General features: G+C 37.5%; 1 protein-coding gene across 13 annotated transcripts in view; it reads right to left on the bottom strand.

The window, feature by feature from the left end:
* Positions 1-378: 378 nt before the first annotated feature.
* Positions 379-17,178, bottom strand: part of PRRC2C (proline rich coiled-coil 2C) — a 98,040-nt gene continuing 81,240 nt past the window's right edge. For 5 of the 13 annotated variants that reach the window (XM_067728624.1, XM_067728630.1, XM_067728625.1 and 2 more), the window contains 11 exons: positions 16,837-17,038; positions 14,424-14,627; positions 12,230-12,342; positions 11,843-11,979; positions 8,015-8,246; positions 7,672-7,794; positions 6,364-6,582; positions 5,923-6,026; positions 5,406-5,532; positions 4,320-4,556; positions 379-2,292 (listed from right to left, as the gene is read on the bottom strand). In XM_067728624.1, coding sequence (XP_067584725.1) covers positions 2,035-2,292; positions 4,320-4,556; positions 5,406-5,532; positions 5,923-6,026; positions 6,364-6,582; positions 7,672-7,794; positions 8,015-8,246; positions 11,843-11,979; positions 12,230-12,342; positions 14,424-14,627; positions 16,837-17,038 — 1,956 coding nt within the window. In that variant the 3' untranslated portion in view covers positions 379-2,034. Of the gene's footprint in view, positions 2,293-2,741; positions 2,795-4,319; positions 4,557-5,405; positions 5,533-5,922; positions 6,027-6,363; positions 6,583-7,671; positions 7,795-8,014; positions 8,247-11,842; positions 11,980-12,229; positions 12,343-14,423; positions 14,628-16,836; positions 17,039-17,178 lie in introns of all 13 variants that reach the window. The other 8 variants (XM_067728627.1, XM_067728629.1, XM_067728633.1 and 5 more) reach the window with 6 other exon arrangements.

The following is a 17,178-nucleotide window of genomic DNA, read 5'->3' as shown; positions in this document are numbered from 1 at the left end:
GCTAGCAAAAGTAAGAAAAATACAAATATAAGTACTGAGATCTATTTTGGGTCCTTCCATTTCCAGCCAGAAGCATGGCGATTCTATTTTCTACATTCAGCACTTTGCATCATCAAGAAAGACTTCTCTTCTCCTCCTCCTTGGCAGACTGCTTTCAACAGGAGTATGGCTACCTTGAGAACAGGAGCCATAAACATTATCCTCTGAAACAATCTTTACTTTGATTGAATAAGCTTTAGAGTTTTTGAAAGTTAGAAATCAAGTCTTGGGATGATGACTTTTTTCCTAGAGCATAATGTAGTCTTGATCACTCTTTTTGGTATGTGACAAGCCTTCTTGCTTCAGATTTTAGGAATGGATAAGAAGCTCCAAGACTCATTATTTAGAGAATACTTTATTAGTTTCTGTAATCAAACCCATGTAGATAAGACCTTACATATTTAATACAGTGCGTTACCCCTGTACAAATGGAAAAAATTATGTTTAATGTTTCTAGACCAATATGGCTGTTGATTTCTGTACAATGCCAACCCAACACGGTACAACTGGGATACTTCTCCAAAGTTGACAGCACAGCTAAAGTTTCCAAAAATTCAAATTATATATATATGTATATATATATATAGATAGATTTATTTATTTATATAAAAAGACCAATAGCAGTATGTTATGCATCAATAGCAGCAACAGCTTTTCCAGGTTCTGCAGTCATCTGAACAAAATTATAGAGACATCCAGCGCACTCCATTAAAAAAAAAAGTAAAAAACAAAACCTCAGAAAACAGCAAATTCTGTTACTGTTGTGGTACCTGGCACCATTTTTTTTTTTAATTAGCTTCTCAATTATCATCTGGAAAGAAAACATTCTAGAATAACGTCATTAAAAACAGATCTGATAAAGCACGGTCACTACTACGTATCATAAAGCAGGTACAAGATATTTTACATTCACAGAGGTATGATACAGTACTGTCCTACATCTATAATACTAGAGGATATAATTAAAAAGGCATTATTTGAGACTTGATTCTACTTTTCCAGCAGAGGGCCCAAAGGATGGTTATAACACAGCTCTAGTGCAGAAATGCACCTTCTTAGATAGGATTTCCTTTCTTTAGTGGCACAGTTCTAGGTACTCACTGATCTTCATGAACATCAGCTAAAAACCGTTTTAAAAAATAAAAAAAACTACTGGATTCATACAAAGATGACTGAGTAGAGGCAAGCAAGATTCAACCTAACTAGTATTTGACCAACTCTGTTGTGTCTGAACCGTAAGAGCTCCACGGAAGAAAGAAAACGCCAAGTAGCACATCAAACCTTTGGGCCACAACCAAAACACAGCATCTTTTCAAACAGAAGCAGTAGCCAAACACTGCCCACCTGGATATGTTCAAGGATGCTGACGACAATATTTCATCATCTGCTCACTCATTCAGGAAGAAGGGGAGATCAGTTACTGTACTTTGATTGTGTTCAACTCAATCACCATGTTACAAAAATAGCAAGCTGCCATAATAAAAAATAAGGCTCCTCTATCCAGCACCAGTTATCTTCTGTTCTTCACCACCAAGCCTATAAATGCTATAACCATATCCAAAGAACATAACGGAGCAAAGAAACCACGTCTGATGTCTTAGCTGGGATCATTGCATTGTTCAGGCTGAGCTATTCCTCTGTGATGTTACTGCCCTCACATTTCTGGTGTTTCATCTAACCATAAGGATTTTAGTTCTAAATTATATGCACTCAAGGAATGCGTGCACATATTCGTATATAAATTTCTGACTGAAGATGCATGGCCATCAACAGAATGCATGTTATATAGTAGGTGCAAGCTGGCAAAGCCTCATTTTTACTGGTGCAGCAGCTGTGTGTCAGTGTAAATTGCTCCTATGTCCCTTGTGCACCTCCAAGCTCTGGACAGGATAATGTCAGAGACCATTTTACCCCTTTGGCTGCTGGCATTATCTGACTTCATCCTCCCTCTCTCCCCTCTCCCTTCCCCCAACCCCCTGCAACAGCCCACAGCCTTTAGGATTTTGTTTCTTCGGTTTTGATTGCCTGAGGTTTGATTGGTCCAGTTCTAACAGGTTTGGTGGCTATGGTGGGTGCAGGGGGTGGCTTTTCTTCTACTTTTTCCTGACAGACACCAGGAGGGTCGGTCAGTGTTTCAGGAGGTTTACTTGAATCATTGTCCACTTTCTGGGCTTTGCCTCCTATCTGTTTGTTCTGTTGCTGTTCAGAGAAGAACCGCTGCGTGGACTGAAGAACCTCTGCTCTCTGCTTTGCCTTAAAAAATGAGAAACAACAACTGAAAATGCTACAGTATTACCAAAGCTTGTCAATCAAGCTCAGTTCAAATTCTTTTACCAATCACAAATCAGTTTTCCCCATGTTGGTTTGGCCCCAAAGTACCTCACTGATCTTTTGGCTTTTAATGGATAGATTTCTTCCTGTTTTTGAAAACATTCCATGTGATTTAAAAAAATAATAAAAAAAAATATAAAAAGAACAGGACCACCTCCCACCATCTTTTCAAAGTTTGCCCTTTTATAAAATAATAAAATAGAAATTGTTGTTGGTTTGTATCTTTTCTGGAACAAAGCTTATTGATATTAAATTTTATTTAGGGAGGCTGCTTGCAAATTTGAAAACATATATGTAATACTTAAAACTTCTAGTTATCAATATGTGGTCTACAATAAAATGAAAAGGAAGCACTTATATTGTGGCATTACCAACACCTAGGACCAAATGTCTTGTGGCTGAGTCCTCTTCCCACAGCTCTCTTCTGCAGGGGAAGAGCATCAGAAATTAGTAACTACAACTTCACTTGATCACTAAGTTCTGATAGCTCCTACCACATTCTGAGCTGGTAAAATAATTTCCTAGTTTTATTGACTCTGTGCCCCCACAGAATATACTTACGTCAATCTGTAAATTATACCATTGTATAACATACACAATTAAAACTAAAGTTTCTACACCTCTTGCATATAACAAAAGCCCTTCATGTTCTATAGGTAACCTGTACTATATTCAAAGATCTGAAGCAATTTTCATGAAATCTGTATCCTTCCCCAGCCCATTCATTATTAAGCTCTAATGTCATTTCCAACATGGGGATGTATGAAAATCAAGTGCCAAGAAGGCAAGAGAACTGGAAACCAAGGCCAAATGGTTTCCAAAGACTTCTACACATACTAGCATTTTTAATAGTTATGAATGGATGGAAATCCTAGGCACACAGCCTATTTTAAAATGGGTAACATTTAACAAGCATTTCACTGCAGGGTAGTCTTTAAATCTGATTACTCAGCATCAGAAACAAGGGATATCCACCCAGAAAGAAACTTTACTCAGTCAACCGAATTTTCTAGCAGGATTGTCACAAACATGTTTCTAATTCAGAGTAAAGCATTTACTATGGACATTTCCCATTTGAAAGCAGTAAGCTTTTCTTTGTTCTTGTCTGACCTGATATATAAAGTGACAAAATTGGCAAAATTATTAAGACCTCTGAAGTTAAGTGTAGAAACAGAAATAAACTGATTCAGCTAGCTGTACAGGCAGACAGGTAAGGTTTATGCTATAAAAACTGTCCCCACACAGACTCCTAAAGGCACCCTTCTGCATTAGCAAACCTCAAGTTTATCAGCGCCTTTTATCACGAAGGATCCCAAAGTGCTTTTTGAGTTCTTCATCTACACTATACAATCTGTTGTGGAATATGGCTGCCTCAGGTGGCAGGCAAAAAAAAGGGTATGAAACCAGTTTGAGAAGAAAACTATACTTGGATGACTCATGAAGGAAGAAAAATCAAGATAGGTAAATGCCTCACCCATTCCAGAGTTTTCACATAACCATGATTTATATCTTGGGATGGGGGGATGGGGGTGGGGTGGAAAGGGAGAAAAAAAAAAAAAGAAAATGGGGAAGCCTATAATTATTCATATTACTTATTTGCTCTTCCAAAAAATGTAGTAGCTAAACTTAGATCTCCCTCAAATATTTATTTTGTAAGCAATTCATTTGGCCACAGAGTTTAAAATGTTAACTTGTTTGCTGACTATAGCTGCAAAAAACAAAAAACAACAAAAACATTAAAAAAAAGAAAGAAAAAAGTGTGGGGAGGGTAGGGAGAAAAAAAAGAAATTAAAAAAGGGGGGCGGGGTAGGATGAATAAAAGTAGTTAGTTTGGTTAAAAGTCTGCTAAGACAATGAATGCCTGGATATGCAGTTATGGGTCCAGAGGCATCTTAAGACATGGTTCAGAGACAGATTCTTGCTCTGTTGGCTGTTAACACTGTACTAACCTTCATGTCTTGTTCAGCCTTCAACGCAGCCTGGGCCTGATTACCTCTGACTCCAGATAGTGATCCACAAGGACCCCTGGCTACATGTGGCAAACGAGCATGGCTCATGAGGCCTGTGGTCAGCGGAGGAGGCATCTGACTGGCCAGTGCCATTGGTGGCCTCTGAACAGGCGCTGGGAAGGTGTTAGTATGTGGGGCTCTTACCAATGGAGGGACCAGGTTAGGCTGAGAGAGAATCTGAGTGAAAAAAACAAAACATACAACATTGAACTGTTAAAAAAAGAAAAAATTTGCCAACTAGACCAGGTTGGCTTATCCCAGAGTAAATCTGTGCCCATTCTGTCAGTGAAAGGAAGTGTATGGGTTTGTGCCATTCTATTACAAGGACCAAGAACAAATGGGCCATGCTTGGAGAATCTAACCGAAAAATTAGGCAAAGCATGCTATGGCACTTGAGTTGGTTCTAGCATTTCAGCTACAAATTCTGAAGGGGAGACAGAAAGGCTATTAATTAGGATATCTTTAAAAAAAGATATAACTGCAGAAAAGGCACATACCTATACCAAATATAATCTGAAGATAAATGAAAATAATACTAATTCAACAAATATATGAGAGTGCTTATTAACTTTAGTTAGTCCTTCCATATGATTAGCAAAGGGAAGCCAACATTTTTACACATACAATAGAACACCTTTTTGAATTTCCAGCTCAACTACATATAGTTATCTTAAAAAAACAAAAACCAACCCCCCCACCCCCCAACTTTAAAACTAGAAAACGTTAAGCACTGGGACCCTTCTCTGAAAAGTCATCTTCAAAAAGATAAAAGGATCAGGACTGAAATGAATGATCAGAGCTGTGTGGGGAATCTTATGACTATATTTCAATTGTCTGCTTTAGAACTATATGGTTACTACTTGTGTCTAGCTAAAGATTGTAGAGAATATATTTGAATGTCATAAATTTACTAAAAACTGTTTCTAAACTGGTTATAATACGGCAAGATTATTAAATCAGAGAATTAGCCAGATTAGCAATCACCTGCAAGTAAATAATACTCATTTCTCACTTATATCTGCCCACCTGGGGTGCAAACTGTGTAGGAAAAGGTTGTGTCATTCTCACAGTGGCAGGGGCTGACTGGAACTGCTTCTGATAGACAATGCTGTTCATTTTGCTGGACTGGCTGTTCGGACTTGTGGAAGTAGCCCTTGGAAAGAAGCCATCACTGGTCAGTACGGTAGTGCCACATAAATGATGCTGTTAGATTTTTAGAGACATTGCTCTTGGTAGATTCATCATACTTGGTAGTTGATGCAAATTTACCAAGGTGAGTTACCAAACATTATGGTGGTAATGAAGAGACACTGGAGGTGCAGATGTGAGAAAGCACACTAGCTAGATTTTCCCTGGGTTAAATTTTTTTTTCTTAAAATAGAGTACAGCAAATACATTCTTAATAACTTAATAGCTTAACATTTTGGTAAAACTATCAGAATGTCTTATACTTACTATAGGAAAAGTGGCATTAAGTATCTAACAAACAAATGGTGCTCAGTTATTCGGATATTCTATAAGCAAATTTAAAGGCCCATTTTACCGGAAAGGACTAGACGTTGGTGTGGTGCTTCTACCGCTGATTGGAGGTGTGCCTGGTTTTATATCAATGCCACTTCCAAAGGCTTTTAGTTCCATTTCAGACATCTGAGAAAGAGCATAAAGTAAACTTAATATTTCTGCAATTCCATAAACTAAAGTGCTGTGTTTAGTATTCTATATACGATAACTTCATCTGGCAAAGTGCAAAGAACCTTAGTACAAAATTCCTCCACAAAATTTATGAATTCTTTGTTATTAGGTAAAAACCAGAGGGGACCAAACACATTAACAGAGAGTAGATAAAAAATAAGTATATTGAGTTTGACATTTCTTGGAGGGTGGTAAAAACTGATGCATTTTATTTTTATATACTACACAGATGCATATCTAAACTCATGGCCTTAAATTCTCAAAGAAACTGCGTACATTTCTCTTCACTTACTTTTCCTGTGGTTGCGATCATGCTGTGCTGTGTTCCAGCAGGGATTAATCCCCTGAAAGGCTGGCTTACTTGTGCAGGACGACTCATGCTCTGGGCCTGTGCTTGTGGGGTGGTATGCTGTAATGGGGGCTGAAGAGTCTGAGGCAGAGCAATTAAAGGCTGCCCGGTGGATCCAAAATTAGGCAAGGAAAGCTGGGAGGCTGGTAAAGGTACTGTAACCTAGAAAATAAGCAAACAGAAACTGTAACTATTTGCTTAGACCTGTTGTATATCCCTTTTACTATATATTATACATGACTCTTCAAATACTTTTGAGTAATGTTTTAAACAGAATACTTCAATCTATTACTATATTTCACATATAAATAGTTTGCTTAGCGACTATCTCCATTCTTTTATTAAATGTGCAACAATAAAACAGATTAGCAGTAGAGAAACTATACATATAAAATAATTATGACTATCTTTGAATTAACCCATAGTACATGCCTAATAACCACAAAATACAATAAAATTATGAATATACAATTTAAGAAAGCAGTTACAACTTTCATTTTTATAACAGACATTTTTATACTGTTTTCAGGTGTGGTCAAAATGAGCTTTGACAAAAAAATAGTCTTTCAGTTTTCATACAAATAATATTTAATTTGAACGTCAATGTGGTGATATTTTTTGAATTCTCACCCCCTAAAATAGCCACCAAAAATAGTTATGAGAAAATGACTAATGGCTTGCCTCTCTCCTCCAGCCCTCTACCAACTTTCAAAGAGTAAGCTGATTAATGACATTGCCAGAGGAGATAGTTTCATAAAAATATACATTTTTCACTGAAAATTATTATTACATTCATATACTTAAGAAATGTGTTTGTCATTTTTACTGTCATAACTCTGCCACACAGTCCTATGTATTATATTAACCGGTGTGGTGGTCTTCAGGGTCTTCCTTCACCTCTAGCACAAATGGGTAAAGCATTTATCACACATGTAACTGCATATCCTGGACAATGGTTTTCAAATTTTTACATTTGTGGAATCTTTTGTTAAAATAAATGATTACACAGAAATCCATTTTAAAAAGAGGTAAAAAACATAATGGATTGAAGTGGGGGTGAGAAGAGGGGTGGTATAGGACTGAAACATGTCCCACTACTAGTGGACCCCATGGAATTCCGAGACATCTCAGAGAGAAGTCTGAAACCACTGCACCACTTCCCCATCTTGGTTCTATTTAAATTCCCCAACAATAACAAAAGCAACAGCAGCAACAACAACAATAATAGTAAAGAAAATTGAGGAAATTTACCATGCCATAGTTTACCTGCTGGAGAGCACTTGGTGACTGGGCAGTGTTATAAAAATTTGTCTGACCAGGCTGTTGTACTTGTCCAGAATAAAGATTTGAAGCCTGGGTAAGATTCGCTCTAGCCTAGAAAATATTTTGTAAGAAGTAAGATTGAAATATTTTTCAGTTCAGATATCAAGATCATGACTTCAAAGTAAGCTCTAAGAATTTTAGCATTAGATAGAAAGGAAGATCTTGTTTTTTCCACTGCGCCATTTAACATTTTTTCTTTCAAAACTGTTTTCTTAAATAATTTGCTGCATAGGAATACAAAGACAGTGCATGATTCTAGCTCCTGCCTTACCTGGAGAAGATGTGTATCAATCAGTTGGGAACCCCCTAGTCCTGATGCCTGACCCAACTGATGTTCATACAGTATAGGAATAGGCTGAGTATTTGAAGTTTGCTGAAAGGCAAGACCCGACTGTGCCTTGGCAAGTTCCTGGTGTTGGACAGCTGGGAAGTTGTGGATGGCAGTACCAGAAAGTACCACAGATGGCTGGGATAGACTGCTTTGCATGAAGGCTGGCTGAGATCTACAGAAGTATTAAAGAGAAAAGGCTTGTGTTAGAAGTTAATTCTATCTGGAATCTTAAGAATGAGTATCTCAAATGACCAAATACTCTAATCAGCACAATTAAAGAGGCAGAGTGTGTCTAAAGCACTTGTTTCAAGATTTAGAGCCCTGTATACAGCAAAGCTCCCCATGTAAAAGTTCTGGGAAAAGGCTTGCTCTTCCTGAGGAAATGGTAAGATTTCCTTCTCTTTAACAATGAGAATAATTCTCTTTTCATGTGTTCATTAGCCAGCTCAGAACCAAATCTGCTGTTTTTCTCTTTGGTATTGACATTCTATTCAAATTTATAGACCCCAATAGCTCTGACTTTCGTTATTCGTATTTCATTACTTCCACATATATGTGTGTGTATATACATACATACATATATATGTACATATATTTTTCCTCTAAGAGGTCTCAAGACCTCTATGGAATGAAGCAGAGTAGTAGTTAGCAACAAGATTACCCACAAAATTTTGTTTTGTTAATTGAGGTATAAGGGACTTATAACATTACACTAGTTTCGGGTGTACAACATAATGATTTGGTATTTGTATGTATGCAAAATGATCACAATGAGTCTAGTTAACATCTGTCACCACACAGTTACACATTTTTTTCTTCCTTGTGATGAGAACTTTTTAAGATCTGTTCTCTTAGCAATGTTCAGATATGCAACACACTATTATGGTCAAAGGGTATAAACCTCCCATTATAAAATAAGTCATGGGGATGTAATGTACAGCATGGTGACTATAGTTAATAATACTGTACTGCACATTTGAAAGGTTTCAAAAAACATACAATGCTGAAATCTAACCTCAGACTGCCCTACTATTTCTGGGATGGAGGCGTCCAATCTTTACACATGTGACAGGAACAAAACCCATTAAGCAGGAGCACTAGTCTAGGGTCACAAGTATTCTTTACAATGTCCACTTATAATCTGTTTCAAATATAAAATGTAAAACATAAGCATACTGTTAAAACTACCCTGGTCCTGGCAGAAATTAATTCAAGGATTCCCTGTTAATAAACACTATGCTAGTTACGTTCAGAACAAGAAACAGCAGAATGATGCGGTAGGGATACAAACTACTTTCAAAGTTGAAACTGGTGCCTTCCAAGTAGCCATTTGCCACAATTACATATACAGCTTATATTTCTATTGAACAGGTCTGGTCTTAAAAAGTACATCTTCTGGGGCTTCCCTGGTGGCGCAGTGGTTGGGAGTCCGCCTGCCAATGCAGGGGGACATGGGTTCGTGCCCCGGTTTGGGAAGATCCCACATGCCGCGGAGCAGCTGGGCCCGTGAGCCATGGCTGCTGAGCCTGCGCATCCGGAGCCTGTGCTCCGCAACGGGAGGGGCCACAACAGTAAGAGGCCCGCGTACTGAAAAAAAAAAGTACATCTTCCAAGGCAATTGTTAAAATGGGGGTTACAAATACAGAATTGCATTGCTAATCCATCTCCCATGGCTATGGAAGACCTTACTATTAATTACTAAACTCTTTTTAACAGAGCTGAAAAGTAGCAAACTTTTCAACAATGTTTCAAACAGCCAGTACCAATTAAAAGGAGATTAGTTCTGAGATTAAATCTATTTGCTATATCTAAATCTACTGAAGTTTTAAAATTTTAATTTTTTTTTTAAAAAATAAATTTATTTATTTATTTTTGGCTGTGTTGGGTCTTCGTTTCCGTGCGAGGGCTTTCTCCAGTTGCGGAGAGCAGGGGCCACTCTTCATCGCGGTGCGCGGGCCTCTCACTGTCACGGCCTCTCCCGTTGCGGAGCACAGGCTCCAGACGTGCAGGCTCAGTAGTTGTGGCTCACAGGCTTAGTTGCTCCACGGCATGTGGGATCTTCCCAGACCAGGGCTCGAACCCATGTCCCCTGCACTGGCAGGCAGATTCCCAACCACTGCGCCACCAGGGAAGCCTTAAAATTTTAATTTTTACCACAAATTTCAAGATAACCTCAAATTTAATAACATGAAAGAGATTGCCTATAATTCCAGTTGGGGTAAATAATTTTACTGGTAGTGAGAGAGAATTTCTTGGAATAACCAAACCCAAACTGTCATACTATACCATTACTCTGGTATGACAGAATAATACCAGAAAATAAAACATACTATATAATTATACAGATGTACTAAATTCTACTGAATAATCTTTAATAAAAAATGAAGTGAGAGCCACATTTATTAAGTTTACTAATAACTCCGTTCCTTTGAGAAAGTTTGATTAGCTGAGCCTAGCTTCTTTAGGAATAAAACGTAATCTGAAAGAAATGAGCTGTATCAATTGATGCCAAGTTTAATCTATAAAGTATGGAAATTCTACCTGAACCACTTAAAAAGCAAAATTCCAAAAGGAAATGCCTAGTTTTGCAACCTTCTTTACAGTAAATGTCCTGAAAGGAATTTTTCTTTTTTTTAAATATTTATTTACTTATATATTTATTTGGTTGCACCAGGTCTTAGTTGCAGAAGGCAGGCTCCTTATTTGCAGCTCACGGGCTCCTTAGTTGCGGCAGGCGGGCTCCTTAGTTGTGTCATGCGAACTCTTAGTTGCAGCATGCATGTGGGATCTAGCTCCCTGACCAGGGATCGAACCCGGGCCCCTGCACTGGGAGCGTGGAGCCTTATCCACTGCGCCACCAGGGAAGTCCCTTATTTTTCTTTTTGATGGTTTAGGGCCATTACCATGAGTATCAATGACAGGTATACCATGATGATGACTGAGTTATGCCATGATCACTGCTGTCATTCAACTCTTACCCCACCCTTCCACTCTCATTAAGTTGGAGATGAGAGACACCTGGGTTAAGTCCAGGCTCTGCCACTTATTTTCAGTGTAACATTAGGATAAAATACCAAAGAATCCAAAAACAAAACAAAAAAAACCCCCACAACTTCTTCGAATGTCAAATGGGGATGACTTAATCTACCTTATATGGTTTTGTGAAAACTAAATAAATTAGTGTATGTAAAGGGCTGAATAACTATCATATATAAAGAAGTTCAATAAAGATCAGTTTTCATTACTTGCTTAACTGCAAAGATAACTTACAGTAGTGAATCTTTCAAAACAATGGTTTCTTCTACACTACAGAGCATCACCACTCATCACCACTACTTCTATTCTTTGACACTCTACTCTCTCGCTTTTATTATATTTCACGCTGGCCTCTGCCCCCTTACATACTGTAATGATATCTGCCATGCCTCAGCTCTTACACAGAGCAGGTCTGGATTTAGAGCTGTTAGCAGCGAGATGGCACTCAAACTTTCAGGTCCTTTAGCAGCTATTTTCTGTGATTTCTAATTGTTATAGGACTGCTGTTAGCCTCTTCTTCAAGACGCTTTGACGATTCACTTTGTTCAATAAAGACTGACAGAAATTACCAGAGGCTGAAGTTCATGACATATACTCAACACAATTATTTAATGTAGTTTGTAAGAGGGTCATTGAGTTTTGGAGGGGAAGGAGGGAGTAGAAAGGATATGGCAAGAAGGCTCAGCAATTACATTGTTTCCAACATCACAGACATAATTTTAAAGCTTTTACCTATATGGTTGAAGTGAAGAACTGAATAGTTCCTGAGCCTGGGAAACAGCAGGTCCAGCACCCAAACTTAGCTGGGCTTGATGCTGCCCTTGCAGTGGTGCATAAATAGGGATTGGAATCTGCTGAACTGAAGTTGGCTGCAATGCAATGAAAAAAACAATATATGAACACCATATACACAAATGACAACACCTGGAAAATAAACATTCGAGATATGAAACAAAAGATTAATGCTATGTATCAGTTCCTTTTTAAAACAAAACCAAATGTAAACATCTAAAATTTCTTTTCAATACATTACTAGTTCTACATTGAGCCCCCAAATACTATCACACCACAAAAATGCAAAGAAACAAATACAGAATGGAAGAAGCCTGTGATACTTACCTGAGAGAGACCTGGTTGGAAGCCTTGTTGCTGAGCCAAGGATGGTGGAGCCAATCGTGCATGTTGGGTATTGAATAAATGACTTGTGTCCATATAGAAAGCTGGGATTTGAGCTAGATTGGCAGGAAAAACAAGCAGCGATGAGTGTCTAAACTTCAGAATTTTCCAAATAGTAACAGAAAACCCAAAAAGCGGATTTCAAATAAAGTGAGCCCTCTGAAAATTAATACAGCCAAGGAAAAACTAGAAATGTGGAAAGATACAAATGCAAAAAGATGTAAAACTTCTTTCAGACAGGTATATGCAAAATTAAAACAATGAAACTCTAGAACTTGTGAAGGCAGACGAAAATAGACACTCTCATACAGTGCCGCCACTGCAGTATAAACTAGTAAAATTTTACATAATCCACTAAAACTGAAAATGAACCTACCTGTTTACCAGCAAATCCACTCCAATTTTAAATCTACCAACTAGAATTTAGCAAAATATTTCAAAAGAATTGACATTTAATAATTGAAAGAATTTGGTATAGATTCTTAACAGATTTCTTCTCTATGTTTATACTCACTACTTTGTATTATGCTGTTTCTATATAATAGTATGTTTGGGAGAACTTCCCATGTTGTTTTTAATTTATTATCATTATAAACAATACTGCAATGAATGAACACCCTGATACATATATCTCTGATTAATAAGTTTACCAGTACAATAAGATTCCCAACTATGAAACTGCTACTACAGTGACTATGTACACATAAAATATCCTGAGATACTTTTCTAAAAGAATTCTGCCAATTTATATGCTCACTAGCAATGTACTTTTTTTTATTATTATTTTTAATTTTTTTTGCGGTACATGGGCATCTTACTGTTGTGGCCTCTCCCGTTGCAGAGCACAGGCTCTGGACCTGCAGGCTCAAAGGCCATGGCTCATGGGCCCAGCCGCTCCGCGGCATGTGGGATCTTCCCGGACCGGGGCACAAACCCATGTCCCCTGCATCGGCAGGCGGACTCTCAACCACTGGGCCACCAGGGAAGCCCAGCAATGTACTTTTAAGAGCCTATTAATAATACCTGTGGATCCTTATCGATAGTGGGTATTAAATATGCGGGGTATTATCAATCTTCCTAATATTTCCCACATGGAAAGACAAAAAATAGCCTCACTATCCTTTTACTTTGAATTTAAATCATTAGTGAGCTTGAATATTTTTCAAATGCTTATTTACTATTTAACTCAGATTAACATTGTGACATTTAGTAGGACAAGTTACCCCCTGCCAATAAATATTTTTTTCTCTTCTTTGCTGTTCTTAGGTTTATTCTTCCTCATGAACTTTATCATCAATTTGTCAGGTTTCAGATAACAAACTCCAGTTATCTGTAGAGGGTTGGTTCTAGGACCACCCCCCAGATACCAAAACCTGCAAATGTAAAATGGGGTATATCATTTGCATATAACCTAAGCACATCCTCTCATATACTTCATTTTTTAATTATTTCCAATTTGTTTATTTATTTATTTTTGGCTGCACTGGGTCTTTGTTGCTGCGCGCAGGCTTTCTCTAGTTGCAGAGAGCAGGGGCTACTCTTTGTTGTGGTGCGTGGGCTTCTCATTGCAGTGGCTTCTCTTGTTGCGGAGCACGGGTTCTAGGCACGTGGGCTCTAGAGCACAGGCTCAGTAGTTGTGGCACACGGGCTTAGTTGTTCTGCGGCATGTGGGATCTTCCTGGACCAGGGCAGGCAGATTCTTAACCACTGCGCCACCAGGGAAGTCCCCTCTCATATACTTTAAATCATCTCTAGATTACTTACAATACCTAATACAATGTAAGTGCTATGTAAATAGTTACCTGTGTGCAGAAAATACAAGTTTTGTTTTTTAGAACTTTGTGAACATTTTTTTCGAATTACTTTCAATCCACAGTTGGTTAAATCGTAGACTCGGAATCCATGGATATAGACTGTACTGGACACTAATATGTCTATTATATATATAACATATGTGTAAGAAACAATTGCCACACACCCCAGAATGCTTGCCAAGGAGAGACAGCACTCAATTCTATGAGGAAACAAATTTGCAAAGCAGATCAAAAAATATTTAAACTTGAAAGGTAAGGGAAGAGAGAAAAAAAAGCATTAAAACATCTTCATTTTCTAAATTCCTTATATTCAAACATCTTACCTGCTGCAGACTGAGACACATAGACTTGTGGACTCTGTTGCTGCTGGGCAATAAGGGAAGGCATACAGCTTAACTGTGAAAAATGACTTGCAGAAGGCAGGCTGCTTGTCTGTAATTGTTGGGGTTTCACTTTACAAATATTAGGAGGGTCTGACGTGGTTGTAGATTTTGTACTTAAAGAAGAGGTAGTATAGGTACCAGCTCCTACATTCGGAGGAGGGATAAAATAAGGGTGAAATGTAGCATATTTTAAAGTACCACTGATGTTCACAGTAAACTCAAGCACCAACCAGAAACTGGAAAATTAATATTTATGCCCACTGTGTACTTATTAGGCGCTTATATACGGTACCTCAGACAACAAGTGGATATGAGGGGGCTTGTAAAAGGAAGACACATTTATCAGATGCAAATAAGACTATAAAATCTGGAGAAATATAAATACAAAATTAAAATGAGGAGAAAATTTAAAAATAAACTCACAAAATAAGGAGGCTGAGAGCCTACAACATTGTTATAGTTTAGCCTCAAACTAATATTTAGTTTTTTAATCATCACAAAGGATAATCAAGAGCTTCATTCATTTATGGTGAGGCATAAATATTAGCACAAAATGGGCCTTGAGAGATCACAATTGCTCCTAAAAAGTCACATAAACTTAAGGTTAGAATTTTTTTCCTCTTTCTGGCAAAATACCTTAAGGATAATCTTTAGAAGTTCACTTATTTATAAATAAATATTTGAACATCTATTAAAGGCCAGGCATAGACATAAAAACACAGAAGGATAAAGTGCCTTAAGAATAATTATTAATGTAATATAAAAATTTAATGTAAATTGCTCCTAAAAAGTCATATAAACATAAGACTATTCCTGTCTCTCCTTGTATATATACCAGCAAAAACTGGTATTTAGTGATACGTTAAAAACAAGACAAACTATTAATAATACTAGAGCAAATGACAATATAGGTATTTGATTCAAAAGTGTGATGTAGTAGTTATTATTTTCAGATATCAAATGATGTTCTAAGAGAGGACCAAGACTGAGGTACCTCTGTTCTTGCACTTGAATCTACCAGTAGGATGACTAGCCAAGAAGGTCCTTGTTAGAAGTTTATCCTAGTTGAGGGGAATGTGGGGAAACTAGACCCAAAGGAAAGGAAGTAGTTGGGTTCCAAAGAAAAAACTAGGAACCTCCCTAGTCCCTTTATTTCCTGATCTTCCTACCATACGCTCCTCCTGGTTCCTTTATAGCCTCACCCCCTATCCACCCAAGTAGTCTGGGGCCCAAGCTGGTAAGCATAATGAAGATGCCTTGGAAATGGGTGATGGGTAGTGCCTGAAAGGGTTTAAAGAGGGAAGAAGTACAGTTGGAATACTCTCTTTTGATTTGAATATCTGGGCTTGTCTTAATACATATATCTGATTCCAGATAATGTCAAAATAACTATAGTACAACCTCTGTCCTTTTGGTGCTTGAAAATAGCACAGAAAGCCAGAATACTGAAAATCATTACTGCATTCATTAAATGAGAACTAGCCAAAGCAAGTAAATTCTGTGCTGTATATATTTTACATGTATTGGAAAGGAGTTTCCCGACTGTTTTGGAAACATTAGAGAGTATTAGGAAAGCTTAAAACGAATTTCTATTTTCAGTAGAAGAAACATGGTTATACATATGGTAAAAGGGTATACCTTCTTAGAGCCAAATATTTCAGAAACATCTCTGGTTCTTTAAGAATGATAAAGCCCCACATGAAATATAGTTCAATGAAAGGATTACACACTAGAGAAACATTTAAGAAAGAAAAACACCTTTTAACTTGGGATGCTGATGGACTTTCCTTTAAAAAACAAAAACAAAAACAAAACCCCGAAACTAATGGATATCATTTACTCAAATAACACAGACTGGAAATTCTCTACCTGTAACTCTTCCCCAGAAAATATGTTAAACCAACAGACTTAGGCCAAGAGCTCCTTCAAATTAGATACAGATCACACAAAACTTAAAAGCTTTGTGATTCTGTGTTATTTCCGAGTTGGTCTAATTAGCTCTATGAGTTAAATAATAAAAATTAAAAGGTGAAATTTATAGAAAAATTTAGAGGAACAAGACAGAAAATTTCCCACCAATTCCTTACCCGTATGTGTATTGGGAGTTGGGGTGGGAAGAAGAGAGGGTCAAGCGAAGTATTTTAGTAAGCCATCATTAAATATTTGCCAAATTAAAATTGGGAGAGGGCAAGAGAGGGGAGGGAGGGAAGAAGTTTATAAACCAGCTGATAATTATCTCATGTGCAATCTTCTGTCTTTTACAAATAATACTTTGAGGGATAGTAAACAGGAAAAGATCATAAGAAACTTTAAATAATTTAAGGTATTTAAAGAAAAGGTACAAGACCTCTACCTGATAGTGAAGTTGTGGGAGTGACTGAAGCAACAGGAATCTGAGGCATCGATGCACTTGAGAATGAATTGTAATTAGCAGTGCTTGGTCCACTGGCACTACTGCTGACTCCACTTGCGATTGGAGGTGCTGTGGAAGTTACTGGAGATCCCTTTTCCCTAACATTTGGAGAATTTTCCCATGCCTTACGTGCAGACTCCATCTGCAACCAAATGAACATTTTTTAAAGCCAAAAAAAAAAGAAAATCACTATGCTAACAAAACTAATACACATATATAAACAAATACATATACATAAATGTGTTCCAACTATAACCTTTCAAAAACCACATATAAAGATTA

Source organism: Pseudorca crassidens, chromosome 2, assembly GCF_039906515.1.
Source record: "Pseudorca crassidens isolate mPseCra1 chromosome 2, mPseCra1.hap1, whole genome shotgun sequence".
Classification (NCBI taxonomy): Eukaryota; Metazoa; Chordata; class Mammalia; order Artiodactyla; family Delphinidae; genus Pseudorca; species Pseudorca crassidens.
The sequence above is the reverse complement of the archived record's forward strand: the minus strand, read 5'-3'. Positions and strand labels throughout refer to the sequence as shown.